This window comes from Leucopleurus acutus, assembly GCF_964270905.1.
Source record: "Leucopleurus acutus genome assembly, chromosome: 19".
In the NCBI taxonomy this organism is placed as follows: domain Eukaryota; kingdom Metazoa; phylum Chordata; class Mammalia; order Artiodactyla; family Delphinidae; genus Leucopleurus; species Leucopleurus acutus.
This window is the reverse complement of record NC_139161.1, coordinates 21,060,731-21,082,117: the sequence shown is the minus strand read 5'-3', so window position 1 is coordinate 21,082,117 and position 21,387 is coordinate 21,060,731. Positions and strand designations below refer to the sequence as shown.

General features: G+C 37.2%; 1 protein-coding gene across 4 annotated transcripts in view; it reads left to right on the top strand.

Annotated features, from left to right (window-relative positions):
• The window catches only part of CDK12 (cyclin dependent kinase 12), a 58,685-nt gene that overhangs the window by 7,654 nt on the left and 29,644 nt on the right, over positions 1-21,387 (top strand). For all 4 annotated transcript variants that reach the window (XR_014326981.1, XM_082861494.1, XM_082861495.1 and 1 more), the window contains exons 3-8: positions 4,364-4,540; positions 5,474-5,613; positions 6,602-6,772; positions 10,083-10,272; positions 15,472-15,528; positions 15,932-16,033. Coding sequence is in view for 3 of the 4 variants with exons in the window: in XM_082861494.1 (XP_082717620.1) it covers positions 4,364-4,540; positions 5,474-5,613; positions 6,602-6,772; positions 10,083-10,272; positions 15,472-15,528; positions 15,932-16,033 (837 nt within the window). In the remaining variant the exon portion in view is untranslated. The remainder of the gene's footprint in view (positions 1-4,363; positions 4,541-5,473; positions 5,614-6,601; positions 6,773-10,082; positions 10,273-15,471; positions 15,529-15,931; positions 16,034-21,387) is intronic.

The following is a 21,387-nucleotide window of genomic DNA, read 5'->3' as shown; positions in this document are numbered from 1 at the left end:
TTCAGATTGCAGATGAGGGGTAAAGTAAGACCATTCAGTGCTTATTTGAGTATGTGTAGCTATCTTTAAAAATGTGTAAGAGAGAGAATGAAGTGAGAAAACTTATTTTTGTTATATATTTATTCTGATTCCAAAAGTGTAACTATTTTATTTTATAGTCCTTACTAAAGGTAGAAAAATGGAAGTGAAGATTTCTTCCACTATCAGTTTTATTTTTTCACTATAAAACTATAAATTCAAGATAGTTTTTCTGTTCTTGTTTTTATTTACTTATTTGGTGCCACCCTATCCATGTACCAGCTGCACCTATCTTTCACATGAAAAATATTTATTTATTTAAAAAAATTTTTTTGGCCACACCGTGCAGCATGCAAGACCCTAGTTCCCTGAGCAGGGATTGAACCTGCCCACCTTGCATTGGAAGCGTGGAGTCCTAACCACTGGACCACCAGGGATGTCCCGAAAAATAATTTTATGTAAGAAAACTTTTTAGGAAGGAATCTGAAAGTTGCACATGGGACTCATATTCCTCCTACTTTCTCTCATGTGAGGCTTCAGGAGCTTAAATGTTGAGAATGTGACTTACACATCTTTTTATTGCCTACAGTGTTTTAAACATAGAACACAGAATGCAGTCATTAAATATTGATTATTTGAATAAGTAAAACTGCTGAAGGAGCCAGAGTCAGGGCTTGTGTGAAATGACATCGGGCATGTAGTTAAATTATTTGCCACCTGGATGACATAAAGCTTGTATTAGAGGATTTGTCCTTTTGGGAAAAGATTGAAATTTTTCTTTCAAACATATATATTGGGCAGGAGTGTATTAACCCAGGTATCAAATGCAGGAGTGAATTTAATTAATGGTACTGCAAAAACCTTTATGATTCATGGTGTACAATTCTTGGTTTCAAGAAGCAAAGGCTGCCAAACATCCACCGTGATATGGTACATTCTTCATGAACATAGCTATTCATGGGGATCTGCTGCTTTTTAAAAATTTTCAGTTAACCACATAGGGTTTTTTTAATATTGTTTTCTTTATTTTTTTGAAAGCCTTGTTCATTTGGAGTTTTATCAGACTTGAATAGAGTCTACGTTATTCTCAAAGGCTGTATTTTTAAAGTACTGAGCTCGTGTAGAATAGGCCTGGGTAAACATTCAGATTAGATTTTAGGATTTTTGTAATAGAATGCTTGTTTTTTACTAGAATGCTAATACAATGTTTTTAATGTATTCACTCAAATTTTTAATAGAAGTTTGTAAAAATAAATCACTTTTTAAACAACCTGCTTTAAGGGGAAGGAGATAAATGATCTATTTAAAGTAGTTTATTTTACATTTTGAAAATTAATTAATAAGAATTAATTTTGGGGAATTCCCTGATGGTCCAGTGGTTAGGACTCTGTGCTTCCACTGCAGGGGGCTCGGGTTCTATCCCTGCGGGGAACTAAGAGCGCTGAAGCCACGTGGTACGGCCACCCCCCCCCCAAAAAATTAATTTCTTTTCACATAGTTCATATGTAAATTCATATTTTTTTTCTTTATTAACAATAAAGACTTATTAGAGGTGTTACATTGTACCTACAGATTAAATCCAGCATCGTAAATTCCAAGAGACTATCCGGATTCTAAAATTTCAGCATCTTGGAGCTTGGCAACTTTTTTTTTTTTTAAATTATATACAAGCATTATGCAACCTTGTCACTACATGTGAACCCATCTGCAGGTATAAATGGAGAACCAGAAAATACTGATATTGGTAGGGTAGATCAGCACTTCCTGGTACTGAATCTTCAAGTAATGACTTAGATGTTCAGTATCTGCTCCAATATGTTAGGCTCTCTGCATCTACTGTATGCCCTCAGAACTATATAGAGCTTTATTTTAGTGAGTGCCCTACACTAAAGGCTAAAGAGCATAATGTTGTTAAGCACTGCAAGTTTATGGGTCATCATTATTCCAAGGTTTTTGGTACATTTGGAATTTATTGAAACAGAATTTGACCTCTATTAACTTGTGCCCTGAACTGGTAGTACGTATCCCATCAAACACTCATTCTTTCTTGACATAAACATACTAAAAATATAATTTTTCAGAAGTAATGTACATTTTCACAGTAGCAAACAATATTTGAACCCATAAAGTAAATTTTGGATAAAACAAGTGTAAATATAAAATATAGACTAAACGTAAATGATGGTGAAAGAATTCAGATAATTTGATTCTAGTGACACAGAACCAAGATGGAATCTATTTCTGAGTCATGAGGAATTGAAATTTATAAAAAATATTTTGACATTAGTTGAAAAATTAGGAATTTTCTTTCCCAAATGTCTTAAAAATTGGGGAAATTTAAAAAATCTATATGGCATCCTGACTCAAGAGTTTTCTGGTAACAGGCTTTGTTCCCAGGGTAGAAAAATCTTAGTGCAAATTATAATAATGTTGTGTGTTCATCTCTATCAGTAATTTAACAGAAAGTTTCAGGTGATTGTTTTGCTCTCCATTGACTACCCCAGTTCTGGTTGATATGGTACAAACTAGATTCTATTGTTCTGTCTGATTTATAAGAGATTAAAATGATGAAAATTGGTAGGAAGTAGTAGCTTTTGAGATTGTGTTTCACACACAGAGGGCAGCAGTATGCTTTAAAAAGATACATTGTGGGGCTTCCTTGCTGGTGCAGTGGTTAAGAATCCACCTGCCAATGCAGGGGACACGGGTTCGAGCCCTGTCCCAGGAAGATCCCACATGCTGCAGAGCAACTAAGCCCGTGCACCACAACTACTGAGCCTGTGCTCTAGAGCCCATGAGCCACAACTACTGAGCCCGAGTGCCACAACTACTGAAGCCCACGCGCCTAGAGCCCGTGCTCTGCAATGAGAGTAGCCACCCAATGAGAAGCCCGTGCACCGCAACGAACAGTAGACCCCGCTTTCCGCAACTAGAGAGAAGCCCGCGCCCAGCAACAAAGACAATGCAGCCAAAACAAACAAACAAACAAACATACATTGCAAGGGGTAGATCTGTTCTTTATGGTTCTGTGGAAGTATTCATGAAAGAATTTTTTTTTAAATAACCACTTGTTGAAAACGTAGAGGAGGTTTGTACTGTGGTTAGGATTCTCAGATTCTTTTTAATCTTCTGATACTGTGATGGAATACAAAAGACTATCTAGCATGGTTTTATTTGTAGGCATGAATTAGTATGCTGCACTATCTTTTCTGAGGACATGCATGGCACAAAATCCTTCCTTTACTCATAAATAGAGGTGGTTAAAAATTGGATCTGAAAACTGAATTTTCTAGTCTATTCCAGGAAAGCCATCCCTTCTGTTTCCCCCACTGACTATTAAAATTTGTTGATTATCATGAGAGACCTTCTGCTATCAGTGTTTTAATGATTCTGAAATAGTCTCTTGGACTCTTCTCCTTAGATTTTTAGTTTGAAGGTTATTTATCCATTTTGGATGGTCGGATATGGTTGCCTTTTGCTTCCCAGCCAGTAGAATAAATAAGTATATTTTTCACTTATTTTGATTTTCAGCTTAGCTGTATTTCTTACAAAACACTGTAAAATACTATTTGCTTTTTCCAAGTTTCTCGCCACATTTTTAGTAACATAATAGTATTGGCTTGGCCAAAAAGTTCGTTCAGGCTTTTCTGGAACATGGAAAAACTCGAACAAACTTTTTGGCCAACCCAATATTACATTGCTGGGCTTTCAGTCATTTAAATCTTTGCTGGTTAAAATATGGAGCAGGTTTGGTGACTTCATGAGTTGCATTGGTGCTTTGCAAATTTAAGATTATAACTTCCTGCATTTTATTTCATCTCAATAAAAATCCACATAGAATCTTAGGAAGGACATTAAAGAAGTTTATTAAAGTTGCTACAGGGGCTTCCCTGGTGGCGCAGTGGTTGAGGGTCCGCCTGCCGATGCAGGGGACGCGGGTTCATGCCCCGGTCCGGGGGGATCCCGCATGCCACGGAGCGGCTGGGCCCGTGAGCCATGGCCGCTGGGCCTGCGCGTCCGGAGCCTGTGCTCCGCAATGGGGGAGGCCACAGCAGTGAGAGGCCCGCGTACCGCAAAAAAAAAAAAAAAAAAAGTTGCTACAAATAATATGCCAAATTTTTTATTAGTTTTTTTAATATACTATAGATTTCTTTTTGCAAAATCCAAGTCTCTTTAACTGTGATTAAACTCCATTTCATTATGTTATATTACTGGGGTTTTTTCCCCTTAAAAGTAAAATCTTTGTAATCTTTTAACAGCCAGACATTATAATCTTTGAAAAGGTTTATTTGCACATCCTTTAAGTAATTGTGATCTTTTTCATTTTTTCCTTTCTGTTGTTTAGTCCGAAAGAAACTCTACCTTCAAAACCTGTAAAGAAGGAGAAGGAACAAAGGCCACGTCACCTACTCACAGACCTCCCTCTCCCTCCAGAGCTCCCTGGTGGGGATCCATCTCCCCCAGACTCTCCAGAACCAAAGGCAATCACACCACCTCAGCAACCATACAAAAAGAGACCAAAGTGAGTTTTTGGAGGGACCCTTCCTTAATTACAGCTTTCTTCCTTACCTTTGGACCACAACCTACACCAGTAGGCTTATAGAGGATTGGGCCTAATGTAGATCTTATTTTATTTTAATGGATAAAATCCTTTCATCTACACTCATAGATACCATGTTGTGTTTTTTAGAAAAACAATAATTTCCCAAATCCAAGTATACCATGAACATTGATCCCAGTGTATCTTTTGAATTCATAATACTTAGCGTATTGAAGAAGAAAAAAATCCTTTAATTCAGAGGGTGTCAACCATGTACACATTAATGAAGAATTAACAGATGGGGGATTTTTTTTCCCCAAACTACATAAATTGCCATGCCATAAATGTAGTAGAATCTGAGTTTGATCTTCAGATTGTTAGCATTCTTCTCTTGGTAGTAAAAATAGTTGCCATTTATTGAGCACATATTATTGCCAAAGTTTTATATTTTACTTTCATAGTAACCCTATGATGTAGGGATTATTTTCCCATTCTATGGCTGAGGAAGCCAGTACTCAGTAAAGTAGCAAATCTATTGTTATTTGATCTTATGTCTTCCTGAAGCAAAAAAAAAAAATCTGTGAGAGATTAGCCACTGTGAGAGACTGTTTAAACTATTTATTTCATATCATTTGAGTCCTGCTTTTTTAATAAAGAAACTGATAAAAGACTCAGGAGCCAGAGAAATCATCATAAAAGAATTCTGTTTTGTTCTTTGAATACACTTAGGTAATTCCTTGGCGTGGTTAGGACTCCATGCTTCTACTGCAGGGGGCATGGTTTTGATCGCTGATCGGGATCCCTCAAGCCGTGTGATGCAGCCAAAAAAATAAATAGAAAAAGAAAAAAAGGAATGCACTTAATTTTTTTAAATAACTTTTTTGTTCGTTTTTATTTTTGTTTTGCCTTTTTTAGAATTTGTTGTCCTCGTTATGGAGAAAGAAGACAAACAGAAAGTGACTGGGGGAAACGCTGTGTGGACAAGTTTGACATTATTGGGATTATTGGAGAGGGAACCTATGGCCAAGTATATAAAGCCAAGGACAAAGACACAGGTAAATATTGCCACAAACTTTTAGATGTCAGAAGGTTAAAAATTTAGCAGTACTGATGTCTTAGGTGGATTTAGCAAAAGTAAACTTTGAGTTCTTATTTGGTCTCCAAAAGTTATGAAATAGACTAAAATTTTCCAAAAGAATAGTATAATTATTACTGTCTAAAAACCTTCCTCCTTCTGTCCGTTGTAAATGTTTTATAATAAACTTGCTGGGAATTTAAGAGAAGGTAAAAATAAAATTTGTCAGTTGCTCTTTGGTCAGGGGCTAGTCCTTGAAGATAAAATGAAGTAGCTGGATTATTGATATATTTTAATAATACAGAATTTTTAGGCTTAACAGAATATTGAATTAAAATTTTAAGGGCTTCCCTGGTGGCGCAGTGGTTGAGAGTCCGCCTGTCAATGCAGGGGACACGGGTTCGTGCCCCGGTCCGGGAAGATCCCACATGCTGCGGAGCAGCTAGGCCCGTGAGCCATGGCCACTGAGCCTGTGCATCCGGAGCCTGTGCTCCGCAATGGGAGAGGCCACAACAGTGAGAGGCCCGTGTGCCGCAAAGAAAAAAAAATTTTTTTTTAAATCTTTAAAAAGACAAAGATAAGAAAGGGAACATGGGGATTTTTTTTTTTTTAACAGTATAAAAGTATCTGCCATGTAGCATTAAAGTAGGCATTAAGGGGCTTCCCTGGTGGCACAGTGGTTGAGAGTCCGCCTGCCGATACAAGGGACATGGGTTTGTGCCCCGGTCTGGGAAGATCCCACGTGCCGCGGCGTGGCTAGGCCTGTGAGCCATGGCCGCTGAGCCTGTGCGTCTGGAGCTTGTGCTCCGCAACGGGATAGGCCACAACAATGAGAGGCCCGCGTACCGCAAAAAAAAAAAAAAAGTAGGCATTAAGTCTGTTTCAGAGCAAGAGCATATATTGGTTGATTCATGATGGTGGCCAAAAAGTGCTAATTGTAATATAACAGTTTGAATTTGTTGTAACAGGAGAGCTAGTGGCCCTGAAGAAGGTGAGACTGGACAATGAGAAAGAGGGCTTCCCAATCACAGCCATTCGTGAGATCAAAATCCTTCGTCAGCTAATCCACCGAAGTGTTGTTAACATGAAGGAAATTGTCACAGATAAACAAGATGCGCTGGATTTCAAGAAGGACAAAGGTACTAGCAAAGAATCATGTTTCTGCATGGGAGATTGGTACATTTTATTTCCCTTTCTTAGCTTGTTTGCCTGTTTGCATTTTTTAACAAGTTGTACTGAAGTCCAGCTTCTTTCTTTAATCCACATCAGAATTAAGATGTTAACAGATTGTTCTTGTGCTGAACAGTGCTTATTTTATAAAATGTCCATTCGTCATTATTGTACTCATACTTTTAGAGATCATTGTTAATCATTAAAATTAGAGTCTGCTGTTAACACCTAATAAGGCCAGCACACGAACAATATAAGATTCTCCTCCAACCAACGTTTTGAAGTCGGTTTTTTTTGTTTTTGTTTTTTACAAATTGTAATAACAATAATGGAAATTAAAACCCAGATTTGACAGTTACTCTCATTTTTACATCCTTCATTTATATGCATCCTTTTTTTTTTTTTTTTTTTGCGGTTCGTGGGCCTCTCACTGTTGTGGCCTCTCCCGTTGCGGAGCACAGGCTCCGGACGCGCAGGCTCAGTGGCCATGGCTCACGGGCCCAGCCGCTCCGCGGCACGTGGGATCCCCCCAGACTGGGGCACGAACCCGTGTCCCCTGCATCAGCAGGTGGACTCTCAACCACTGCGCCACCAGGGAAGTCCACATCCTTTTTTTTAATGTAGTTTTGTACTTATACAGTTTCGAATCCAAAGCAGGTATTTCTAAAACAGTTTTCAGGTCACATAGTGGTTTGTTTTCCTGGATTTGTAACTTTTGTCTATGGGGATACATTCATTTATTGTTTTCATACTTATGTTTGAAGTAGTCTATATATGACATCCAGCCTACTTTTATTAAAGTAAATCTGAAGGTTTAGAGAGGGGCAGCTGTGAAGAGGTGGCATCTGTGAATATAGCCTGAGATGTTAACAGAGAATATGATTGAAATACATAAAATTAGGAGGGTAATGGATAAAGTTAAGTTGGACTTCTTTACAGAGCCTCAAATATATTAGCTCTAGGGGGGTAATACCTCTTGAGTTTAGTAGAAGTAGTTTTAAAGAAAAGAGGAAATCCTGCTTAGATAAATTTATGAAAGATTGGAATAGAATTAAGTATACTAGGTATATTTCTGGGTGTGTTTTTTTAACCTTTTCTGATTATAAAAATAATACAGTGTAGGGGCTTCCCTGGTGGCGCAGTGGTTGAGAGTCTGCCTGCCGATGCAGGGGACACGGGTTCGTGCCCCGGTCCGGGAAGATCCCACATGCCACGGAGTGGCTAGGCCTGTGAGCCATGGCCGCTGAGCCTGCGCGTCTGGAGCCTATGCTCCGCAACGGGAGAGGCCTCAACAGTGAGAGGCCCACGTACCGCCAAAAAAAAAAAAAAAAAAAAAAAAATACGGTGTATAGCTAGTTTCTGTGAGGATGCGTAAGAAAGTGTTAATTGGTTGCTTCTGGAGAGGTGCTTGCTTTTCATCCATGCCCTTCTGTACTGTTTAAATAATTTACCTCGTACTGTTTAAATTCTTTTTTAAAAAATCGTAAAATAATGGGTGGTTAAGACTCTGTGCTTCCACTGCAGGGTTCATGGGTTCGATCCCTGGTCAGTGAACTAAGATCCCACATGCTGTGTGGCACAGCCAAAAACTTAAAAAAAATTTTTTTAATCATAAAATATTAAATGAATGAATGGATGTGATGCATGCCCCTTGTGGAAAAATTGAAAACATAGGCGAGTAAGAAAAGGAAAATGGCAATCATTTCTCTCCCACTCCCAGTATATGAGCATCCATAGAAGATCACTGTAGTATTAGCATGTTGGCATTTTTTTTCTAGTACTTTGTATTTTATATATATTGTATTTATTTTAACATAACCAAGATCAAAGTGTATTTAGTGTTTTATAACTTGTCATAAGCAATTTCTTGTATCATTAACATGTTTCAATGACTGTGCATAAAGATAGATGAATCCAAATTTATTTCACCAGTCCTTGTTGAACAATTAGTTGTCAGTTTAAAAAAATATAATAGCACTGCATTGAGCATCTTTGTGCATAAATATTTGTATTTTGATTTATTTCTTAATATAGTTTCCTAGAAGTAGAATTATTTGGTCAAAGGAATTTTCATATTTAATGTTAGATTGCTTTTAAGAAAGATAGTAATAATTTATGTCCCACCAGTGAGTCCCATCCCACTTTATCCTCCCTAACATTGAGTTTATCTTTTTAAAAAATTGTCATCTTACCTGATAGGTGAAGTATGAATGATTATTATTTTGGATTGCATTCTTTATATTCTGAGTTTTTTTCCATGTCTATCAATTTTACTTATTTCCTCTTTTTTGAGTTGTCCGTTTGTGTCCTTTATCCACTCTCTTCTGCAGTTTTAGTGTTTTCTTAATTCATACGAGGGCTTAGCTAAAGCTAAGATATTCCTTTAATGCAGTGGTTCTTAACTTTTTGGGAGTCATGAACCTTTTAAAATATCTTATGGATTCACTTTTCAAAAATATACATTTAAAATGTTGCATACACATGTGTTTAAAATGTTGTATGCTATTTAGAGAGTTCAAAGAGTCCTTGAAGCCTATCCCGTAGACGAAGAATCCTTGCCTTTATGCTACTGAGAGAAGAATTTTAGACTGGATGGATCATTGTCTAACTAGGTCTAGTATTTCGTATGTTACAGTGTTTGCTTCTATCATGCACCTGTTGAAAGTGGAAAGATAATGTGGATTTCAAATCTTTCATAATTCTCTTAGCCTTTTATCTACTTTTACATTTAGGGAGTTGAATTAGATGATTCATTTTTCTTTCAATTCTTAAATACTATAAATTTCATTAATAATTCGTACTAAATGTACCCCTGGCGTTATTACGTGAGTGCTGTTAACTAGGGTAAAGATTTCTACAAAATAGTCTTAGACAATGTGTAACAAATGGACATGTTTGTATATTACAAATAAAACTTTATTTACAGCAATAGACAGGCCGGATTTGGCCCAAGGAGTCTGTAATTTGCCAACTGATTTAGATCATATAAGACTAGTTATACAATCTAATTGGGGCAGTTGTCCCTTTAGAGAAGTAAGTAGTCCAAAGAGCACTGGACTATGAGTCAGAAGATTAATTCAAAAAATAGTTCTGTTATTTATTGTTAGAATGGGCAAGTTATTCAACTGCTTGAGTTTTAGTTTCTTCATGTGTAAAATTAAGTGGTTTTTCCAGAAAGCTTATGGTCAACTCCAAAATTATGTTAAAATTTGATGCATTGTCATTTTGGCATCCTTTTTTTTTTCTCTTGTTTTTAATTTTTTCCTTCGTCCTATGTAGGAGCCTTTTACCTTGTATTTGAGTATATGGACCATGACTTAATGGGACTGTTGGAATCTGGTTTGGTGCACTTTTCTGAGGATCATATCAAGTCATTTATGAAACAGCTAATGGAAGGACTGGATTACTGTCACAAAAAGAATTTCCTGCATCGGGATATTAAGTGTTCTAACATTTTGCTGAACAACAGGTAACACAGTAACCATATGAGGTTAAGCATTTTCTTCATCTCTTCTGACACCCTTAGTTTCAGCTAGTTAATTGGGGTTATAGGTAAACCCAGTATGCACTTTTTTGCATTTACGTACATCTGATGTCTGTACCTTAGGAACAACTTGTGATAGGGGTACTCTGATCAGCAGAGTCTCCAGACTCAGTGTTGATAAGGACTAAAAGAGGTAGGATTGTAAAGGTTTTTTTAAATGCAGACATTTTAGAGAATTACTTACATCCTATAGGAATATTCAAAGAGCTTTTGCCATAGTTAGTAAATAATACTTTTGTGGTCTTAGGCAAATTCAAACACACATTGAGTTCTTAATGACATTCTCCTTTGTTTAGTGGGGAGAGACATACCTGCTCTTTTAAGTGCTCTTGAGACTTTCTCAGTTATCGAATTTCAGAGTAAACACAGATGTAGTTGGTGACTGACCTTGCTGCCCAGCACTTACTCCTGGGTTTTAATAGTATAGACAGACAGGAATTTGGTGAAGAACAGTGTTAATTCTTCAGAAGTTTTTATCATCTGCTTTCTTCCTCTCTGGCTATTTGCCTAAATTGCGTTGGTGATATCAGTTGCGTTACAGTAGTCTTTGGTGATAGCCCTACATACTGAGGAATAAAAAGCAAGTCTGGTACCATTGAAATAAGGCCAGTGTTTTGTTCTGTAGGTAGTGGGCTGTTTATAGCCATCTTTGTCTGATGCACCCTTTGTTTTAAATATTTCGGATCAGTTCTATTTAACAAACATTATCTAGATGGGAATATGGAATGGTTATGACATATTTCCTGTCTTTGTGGAGTAGGGTGACCAACTCTCCAGTGTTGCCCGAGACTCCTGGTTTTAGCACTAAAAGTCCCACATGGGATGGTTGGTCCCTGAAGATTTCAGAGTTTAGTAGGGAAGCTAAACAAATAAGTTGCTCAATTCAATAAACATTTATTAAGCTTTTTTTTTCCCCCCTTGAATTTGGGAGCATCTGGGAAGATGCAGTCTTGAGGAATGAACAGGAATTTATCAGAAAGACTGACAACAGAGGTTCACATTTCTAGGCAAAAGAAGAGTGCATGTACAGAAGCACATAAATGTGAAGATAACATAACACGTTATGTTTGGAAAACTGTAAAGGAGTCAGTATTGCTAGGGCAAGAAGAGTGAAGCACATAATGGCAAGAGATGAAGCTGGACAGTTGCAAGGAGCCAATTTAAAGATCTTGTACATCTTGCTAAGGAGCTTAAATTTTATTTACAGGTAACAGCCATTGAAGGGTGCTGGTTAATTTTTTGTTTTTAAATTATACAATTAATGCATTATTAATTGTACAAATTACTGTAAAATTGTTATTTGTAGTTAAATACCTTTTTTTTTTTTTTTTTTTTTTTTAATTTTTTTATTTTTGCAGTACGCGGGCCCCTCACTGTTGTGGCCTCTCCCGTTGTGGAGCACAGGCTCCAGACGCGCAGGCTCAGCGGCCATGGCTCACGGGCCCAGCCGCTCCGCGGCATGTGGGATCTTCGCAGACCGGGGCATGAACCCGTGTCCTCTGCATTGGCAGGCGGACCCTCAACCACTGCGCCACCAGGGAAGCCCTTAAATACCTTTTTGAGACAAAACACGATATTAAAAATATCATTCTTTTCTGGAGACTTCCCTGGCGGTCCAGTGGTTAAGACTTTGCCTTCCAATGCGAGGGTTGCGGGTTCCATCCTTGGTCAGGGAGCTAAGATCCCACATGCCTCACGGCCAAAAAAAAACAAAACATAAAACAGAAGCAATATGGTAACAAGTTCAATAAAGACTTTAAAAATGGTCCACAACAACAACAAAAAAGTCTTTGGGGAAAAAAAAAAAAAAAATATATATATATATATATATATATATATATGTCATTCTTTTCTGTCACTATCCCTGTGATCCACCACAATTCTCATTAAAGCTGGGCTTGGTTAATCTGTATCCACAGTAATAGTGCTTCAGAAATTTGATGATGGCTATCATCTTGCAGCTTTCTGGACTATAGTATTAATATACTTTTTTCTGTTCCTTTTGCTCCTCTATTGGGGGATATTTCAGGCCAGGGAATAACTGCAGTCCTGCTTGGTGTCCTTTCTGGTGGGTCAGGCCCCTTTCTGTCCCTGACTTCCCATATTCAGGAAGCTGATAAGGTTTTAGACTAAAGTGAATTTCCTTCTCAGATTGCTAAGCAGGATGCAAGAGTCTCATGGTGTAGTCTGATCCAGCCAGCTTCTGCTCTTGCCCATTTAGTTCTGTCTGCACAGAGACTTCTTGGTGAGATGGCCTAGAGAGGAGTCCTCAGGTGGACAAAGAAGAGAAAGCATTGACGAGAGAGGGAGGAGAGCAGCGTTGGGCTCCATGATGTTTATTTTATCTTAATTACACAAGTATAAATGACACCAAATTATTTTAGATATAGGAGAGACATAATTAGTCTTCTGTTTTAGAAACATCACTAAATGGTCACCATATAGCATGTGGACTGGAGGCAGAGAGACTTATTAATAACAATGTAAGAAATGGTCAGTGCTTGAACTAACCAAGGCATTGCTAGAAGAGGATGGGCAGGATGGACTTGGTAGATCAGTAGACTTTGATGAGTGAGTGAATGGTGGCGAATGAATCAAAGTACTTTAACTCAAAGATTTCTGACCTGAGAAACTATCTAGATGGGTGGCACAGTGGTCAATATAGGGAATACAGAAGGAACAGCAGGATGCGTCGGGGGAAGAGTAAACCCCTTTTGGATATGTCTGTTATATATCCAGGGTAGTGATATCAAATAGGCATATGGTCACATGGGAGTTTCAAACTAGCATTGTAGATTTAGGAGTTATCAAGCATAGAAAAGATGTGAGAAGATGGAACCCCAGGGGCTGATTAGACAGATAGGAAGAAAATAAGGAAATATGAATGCAAAATAGGCAGGTTTAAGAAATGAGTGGTCATAGATGTCAGGTGATGCAGGTAGATTTTAAGGCCCAAAGAGAGAATCTGAAAATTAAAAGGTCAGTGGTGTAAGTGTGGGGTAAGTGGGTGGGTAGCACAATTAATGGGAAGGTGATTGTAGGTGTGACTTCAGTTTTTTGTTTTTATTAATTTTTTTATTAAAGAAGCAGAGGTTTGAGCTTATTTAAATGCTAAGCAAAAAGAAAATCAGTAGAGAGGGGGAAGTTGAAGATTCAAGAAAGAACCAAAGTAATTTAAAGAAATGAGTTTCTAAAGGAGATGGGGGTCAAGGCCAGAGGTGGTAATACTGATTATCCTTGAATAAGAAAAGAGATTGACGCACTTTTCTGTAATTGAAGGGAAAGGAGAAAGCAAGGTTAGAGGTGTAAACAAGTTTATAGGTAAAAGTATGTTAAATAGGTCCCACCTGATGGCTTCTGTCTCCAATGAAGAAGGTTATTTACTGAGAGTGAGAGGGGGGAGGGAGGGGATGGATTAGGAAATACGCTAGGTGCTGGTGATGTTTAGGTCTAGCCTCATTTTCCATAACTGTGTATCTATTGCCATTTCAACTTTCAGTCCTACCATAGTAGGACTTACTTTGAGTCTTGGGATCAAAGTAAGGATACCAAGAAATTTGAGGAACGCTTTTTGTCTCAATATAGGGCTCAAGTCAGCTATTTCTTTCCTTTTTGCTTCTCTCAGAATTTGCTTATAAATCGAACTTAAAATGTGATGATGTCTGGGACAGGTGGGTAAGGTGCCCGTAATCTTTACGAGGAATGGTAAGAGTTGATTTAATGTAAAATTTCGTTGCTAGTAGCTTTTTTGTTTTAATATTTTGTCCCATTGCTCAGACTTTGAAGAGCACCTCCTAGAAGAGCCCTTTTTTTTTCTTTTCTATCTCACTTTTCCGCTTGATCTGAGCTATCAGGCACCTGAGATATCCCCAGTCCCTTAAAAAAGGTGAATTGGCTTTTCATTCCGCAAGATGTAAGGCAAACTGTAAATGTGAATAAATAGACTACACAAGAATTTAGATAAATATGATTAATCCAAAATAGTTAATGATGGTTTTTAAATAGTTTCCCAACATTTTGTGTTGCATTTTATTAAAATATTGCTTGACATCACTGTCAAAGACAGAATATTTAGCAGAGTGAAATGTGGATGTGATCCCTTTAAGGGAGTGGTTCTCAAAGTGTGGTTCTCGGATTAGCACCATTGGCATCACCTGTGGGCTTGTTGGAAATGCGGATTCATGGACCATGACCTACTGAATCAGCATCTCTGGGAATGGGGCCCAGAAAACATTTAACAAGCTTTCCAGGTGATTCTTATTTCGTATTAACGTTTGAGAACCCCTCTGAAGTCATAATTGTGTATCTTTATGGTATAGGAAGTGATGGCAGTTTGTTGGTAGAAGGGGCCTTGTTCATCATAAAAATTGTTTGTTCAGATGAAAGGTATGTTCTCTGTTTGAAAAATCTGTTATAGCCACAGAATTGTTGCAGTTTACTTTTTGTTATGAAAAATGTCAAATTATAAGAAAAACTTGAGACACTAATATAATTAATAATACATATACAATTAACATTTTGCTATATTTGCTCCCTTTTTATTTTTCTGCCTGACGTATTTTAAAGTAAATTACAGATATCATTACGTTTGATCCAGTGGTTAGGACTTGGCACTTTTACTGCTGGGGCCCAGGTTCAATCCCTGGCTGGGGAACTAAGATCCCGAATGCCCTGTGGCATTGCCAAAAAAAAAAAAAAGCCTTTTGTATAGCTAGTTTATTCAAACCAGAATCAGTCAAGGATTATGAATTGGATTTAGTTGTTAGGCCTCTTAAATCTCTCTTAATCTAAAACAGCCCATTCCTTTTTCCCCCAACAGTAGGTATTTAATCTAGCAGGTTCTAGCCACTGTTGTTTGCCAAGAAATAAAAGAAATATTTAGTTAAGGAGTCAGATCCAAAAATACAGTAGTAGTCCAAAAAAAACTCTCTAAGGCTTTGTATAGTGGAGTCCTCAAAAGAGGCTTAATCTGGCAGAGTGACCATTAAGAGTAGAACTGAAAGAGCAGAGGTTAAAAATTCATTTTTGTAATTCCTTTAACTCCTAAATTAGCACTTGACTTTTTAGGTGTAATTTGGAGGCTGCTGTTGTTACTTATGAAAATAATTAATTTTTGTTTTACAGTGGGCAAATCAAACTAGCAGATTTTGGACTTGCTCGGCTCTATAATTCTGAGGAGAGGTGAGTCATTCAACAAAATTACATGTGGGAAATAGAAAAGAGTCTTTTTCATTCTTGGATATGCTAGTATTCTGCAAATTGCAATAACTCTCTGAGTTCCTAACTCTCTGAGTTCCCTAATTTTCTAAATGTGTTACCACCTAGATTTTAGACAGTAAATTATATCTAAATTCTTGAATCTGCCTTAGACTGAAATAAATCAACCCAAATTGGAATGGAAGTTATTTCTTCATCACCTTCTGTCCAGTTTACTTTTGAACTCTTAGGTTGCTATGGAGCTGTTTTGATGATCCCGTCTCCAGTTGGCAGCTATTTTAATTTGCATTTAATTGTACAAGTATTTTTCATCAGAAACCATTGTAACCATTGTAAATTTATGTCATGGTTATGATTTACATTTCAGCCGCCCTTATACAAACAAAGTCATTACTCTGTGGTACCGACCTCCAGAACTTCTGCTGGGAGAGGAGCGTTATACGCCAGCAATAGATGTTTGGAGCTGTGGGTAAGGCTTTTTTCACCTTTTCTTTTGTTTGTAACTCACATACTGTTGAATTTGTAACCTGTTTTATCTCTACTTTGGCTTTTTGCCGCTCTTATTTAAGTTCAAAAGGATGGGGATCAACTTTTAGCCAGATTTCAAAGAAATCTGTTGAATATTTCTTAATATCAGACACATATTTTTTTTTAACATTTCCCCAATTTTCTTTTTTTTTTTTAAGCTTACTTTGAATTTGGATCCAAATACATTCAAATAAGGCTCATAGATTGTAATTGATTATCTCAAGTCTTTTAATTATAGATTCCCCCTCCATCTCTCTTAGGATTTTTCCCCCCCTCTTATAATGTTTTTTAGAAGAAACTGGGTCATTTGTCCTACAGAATTTCCCATAATCTGGACTTTGCTGGTTGCATTCTCATGGTGATCTTTTAGCATGGTTCTCTATTTTTTTTATTTCCTGTAAATTGTAGGTGAATTCAGGTTTGATTCCCAATACCCACTGACCCTGAAACTATTTTACAGGTGGTTTTGAGTACTTCTGACAGATTACATAGTCACTTGTACATCAGAGTTGGGGGTAGGTAGCAGTGGGAGCCTCTGCCCATAGTACAGGCAATAACTGGATACATTATCTGTAGAGAACTTAAAAACAATTTAAAAATGCATTACAAATTAGTCTACTTTTTATTATCCTCTTATACAAGCAGTTCTAAATAATGTCTAATAAAATATCCCTATGGGAGCAGATTTACACATACACACACCACTTTATATAATATGTAATTGTCTCTTTTTGAAATGTTATTAGCTATTAATGATCCACATCCATCAATCCATTTGTGGTTGTTTTGTGATATGATAGTCTAATCATTTTATTCTTTCTTGAAATAAAGACAGTTTATCTATTTGGGTACAGATGATACAGAAAAGGTTTAATTAGGGAATTCCCTGGTGGTGCAGTGGTTAGGACCCCATGCTTTCACTCCTGAGGGCCTTGGTTTGATCCCTGGAAGGGGAACTAAGATTCCACAACCTTCGTGGCACAGCCAAAAAAAAAAAAAGTTGAAAAGGTTTAATTAAAGGTTGAATTATTTCATTTTATTTACCAGTTTTCAAAATAATGAGGTGGCTTACTATTATCCTCCAAAGATGACCAAAGAGAAGTTATTTGGGGTTTGTTTTTTAGTTTCATTATGAACTCATGGATTTAAACAAATTTGACATGTTTTAATTCGTTGTAGTTATCATCTTTATTCCTCTTCAAACTGTCCAGTCTTTGGTCAGTGGGAGTTTATGCAGGTTAATTCTTGGGACCTTTTGACTCAACCATATTAGTCTTTGATAGCCTTCATTGTTTTCTGGTTCTAGGCTCATCCTGTTCATTTCCTGCTACAGACCTGGAATTGGCCATTTCTCTAAGGAGTCTTAGTTCCTTTTAGTACAAAATGATACTTAGAGGCCACAATTTGTATGTTAGGGGCATAGACATTTAAATGGGCTGTGTTAGTTGTTTCATTTTTTTAATATATAAATTTAATTTATTTATTTTTGGCTGCATTGGGTCTTCGTTGCTACACGTGGGCTTTCTCTAGTTGAGGCAAGCAGGGGCTACTCTTTGTTGCTGTGCGCAGGCTTCTCATTGCGGTGGCTTCTCTTGTTGTGGAGCACGGGCTCTAGGCACGTGGGCTTCAGTAGTTGTGGATTGCAGTCTCTAGAGCACAGGCTTAGTAGTTGTGGCACATGGGCTTAGTGACTCCGTGGCATGTGGGATCTTCCTGGACCAGGACTTGAACCCGTGTCCCCTGCATTGGCAGGCGGATTCTTAACCACTGCGCCACCAGGGAAGTCCCCTAGTTAATTGTTTTCTTACACTGTATGATTTATGTATGCACACTGACCTTGACCTCCGTACTTTCGGATTCTGACACGCATACTTCCCAGTGGAGCGTATCACTTTTTTCCATTTTCTCTCCTCTGTTAATGTCATTCTTTAAAAGGAGCAGTGTAGGGCTTTTATTTCAAAATTCAAAAGGGTGATGGAGAAAGAGCATAATTTCTGTAGTAGCCTACCCAATTCAAATGAAGCTTTAGTTAAATTTTACTGACTCAAGCTGGGCGTGTTTGTGTTCTGGACTATTTGCTCTAACAGTATTAGCATTTAAATTGTCACAACTAGGCTCTAAAGTTAATGCCCCATTAAGATGCACAGGGAAAGTTCATAGCTCTGTTGGTACTATTTCTGTGCAACCTGCTACATTAGTGCAGTAGCAAAGTGTTGATTACATAATGATGTCTTCCCCACCAAAGGACTGGAAACTGAAATAAAACACAATTGGAAATTAAAATTATAGAAAATTATACTTTCTTTAAAGCTCAGTGACTCATTGAATTGAGATTTTGCTTGACTTTTGATGTGCACTTACTGCTTTGGTGATCCATGGTAGTCTCTCAGAGGATACTTTTGTGGGATGTTCTTGACAGAATTAATTGATGGAGCAGTTCAGTTTGAAAATCCGGGGAGAAACCAGAAAGACTAGTACAACACATTATACCTAGAGTGTGAAAACTCATCTGGGTTTGTTCTTTTTGCGTTTTATTTTACATGTTGTGATAACACTGTATTTGGAATTTGATTTGGCAGTTAATATTAGAAACAGAATTAAATTTTACTTATACTTTTCTTTCTTTGGATAAGGTTTGTGAGAATATTGGAAATAAGAATTTGAGGTTAACAAATACTAAAAGAAAGGTGCTAATAACTTTAAAAGCTGGGTTTGTTTGCTTTCTCAAATTTTGTCAAGCTGAAAAATTTCAAAGTTAAACTATATACAGTTGTCCCTCTGTATCCACCGGAGGATTGGTTCCGGGACCCCCTGCATCCAAAACGCGGGGATGCTCAAGTCTGTTATATTAAATGGTGTAGTGTTTGCATATAACCTACACACACCCTCTCACATATCCTCCAGTATACGCTCAATCATCTCTGATTACGTATAATACCTAATACAATGTAAATGCTGCATAAATAGTTGTAAATACAATGTAATTGCTGTGTAAATAGTTGCCAGTGTGGCAAATTTAAGTTTTGCATTTTGGAACTTTCTGGAATTTTTTTTCTAAATATTTTCAATCCATGGTTGGTTGAATCTATGGATAGGAACCTATGGATACGGAGGGCTGACTGAAAACGTTGGTTTTGGGAATATTTGTAAATTAATCTCATTTCAGAGCACAGGTTAGAAGAGATGCGTTCACTCTTTTTTTCCCCACTTTTTGACAAAAAAAATATTTCAGGCACACAAAAAAGTATAGAGTATTCATGTAATTTTTTTCATGTTTTAAATTTATTTTGAAATAATTTTAAATGTACAGAAAAGATGCTAGAATAGTACAAAGAACTTTAGTATAACCTTTATCCAGATTCACTGATTTTTTTTAACCTTTCAATTGAGATTTACAATAAACTGCATATATTCAAAGTGTATAATTTTTTTGACATATTATTTATATACACCAGTGAAACCATCACCAAGGTCACCTCCAAAATTTTCCATGTGCTCCTTTGTAGTCCCTCTTTACTGTCCATACCATCCCATTCCCAGGCAACCACTGTTCTGCTCTCTATCACTTTAGATTGATTTCCATTTCTAGAATTTTATGTAAACAGAATCATACTATATATGCTCTTTTTTCCCTATGGCATCTTTTTTTTTTTTTTTGCAGTACACGGTCCTCTCACTATTGTGGCCTCTCCCGTTGCGGAGCACAGGCTCCGGACGCGCAGGCTCAGCGGCCATGGCTCACGGGCCTAGCCGCTCCGTGGCATGTGGGATCTTCCCGGACTGGGGCACGAACCCGTGTCCCCTGCATCGACAGGCGGACTCTCAACCACTGCGCCACCAGGGAAGCCCTGCCCCTATGGCATCTTTTACTCAGCATTAATTATTTTGAGATCATTTGTGTTAGATTCACTAATTTTTTTTTTGTTTGTTTGTGGTACGCGGGCCTCTCACTGTTGTGGTCTCTCCCGTTGCGTAGCACAGGCTCTGGATGCGCAGGCTCAGCGGCCATGGCTCACGGGCCTAGCTGCTCCGCGGCATGTGGGATCTTCCCGGACCGGGGCCCGAACCCGTGTCCCCTGCATCAGCAGGCGGACTCTTAACCACTGCGCCACCAGGGAAGCCCAGATTCACTAATTTTTAACATCTTGCCACATTTCCTTTTATATTCACATATGTATATATTATGTGGTATGTATATGTATTATATATATGTACTTATATATAATACAACGTACAGTATATACATAGAATAAAATGTGTGTTTATATATGTATACCATATATGTTTTTCCAGAACTATTTGAAAGTAGTTCTATATATCATGCTCCTTTCCCTCTTAATATTTAGTGTACGTTTCCTAAAAACAAAAATATTCTCTTACAATCACAGTATAATTATCAAATACAGGGAATTTAACATTGATACAATATATTTAATAGAGTACTTTAACCTACATTCCATACTCTGATTTTGTCGGTACCCTCATAATGTCCTGGAAACAATACTTCACCTGATAGAGGATCCAGTCCTTTATCATATACTACATTTAGTTTTCATTCTTTAATCTGGAACAGTTCCTTAGCCTTTTTTTGGTTTTGATTTTGGCTGGAATATTCCGTAAGTGTTCTTTTTTAAGTTTAGTTGATTTATAATATTAGTTTCAGGTGTACAACATAGGGATTCAGAATTTTTGTACATTATGTTTCATTTAAAGTTACTATAAAATATTGACTGTATTTCCTGTACTGTACAATGTATCCTTGTAGCTTATTTGTTTTATACATAGTAGTTTGTAGCTCTTAATCCCCTACCCCTATCTTGACCTTCTCCAAGTCCCTCTCCCCATAACCACTAGTTTTTTCCCTCTATCTGTGAGTCTATTTCTGTTTTGTTATATTCATTCGTTTTATTTTTTAGATTCTACATATTAATGATAATATACAGTATTTGTCTTTCTCTATCTGACTTATTGCACTAAGCATAATACCCTCTAGGTCCATCCATGTTGTTGCAAATGGCAGAATTTCATTCTTTTTTATTTCATAAGTTTTTTTTTTAGGGTATTACATTTGTATTTACATGAATTTGGTTACTTGATTAAGGTGTTGTCTTTTTTCCACACTAAATAGTTATCAGTTTTCCTTTTGTAATTAAGTAATTTGTGGAGAGATACTTGGAGACTGTGTAAATATGTCAATATAGTTTTGAAAGGCCTTTTCAAAATGGTAAGAGTGTTTAAGCATAATGTGTTTGAAAGTCCTATTGAAACTGATCCTGACTGATGACAATAAACTTT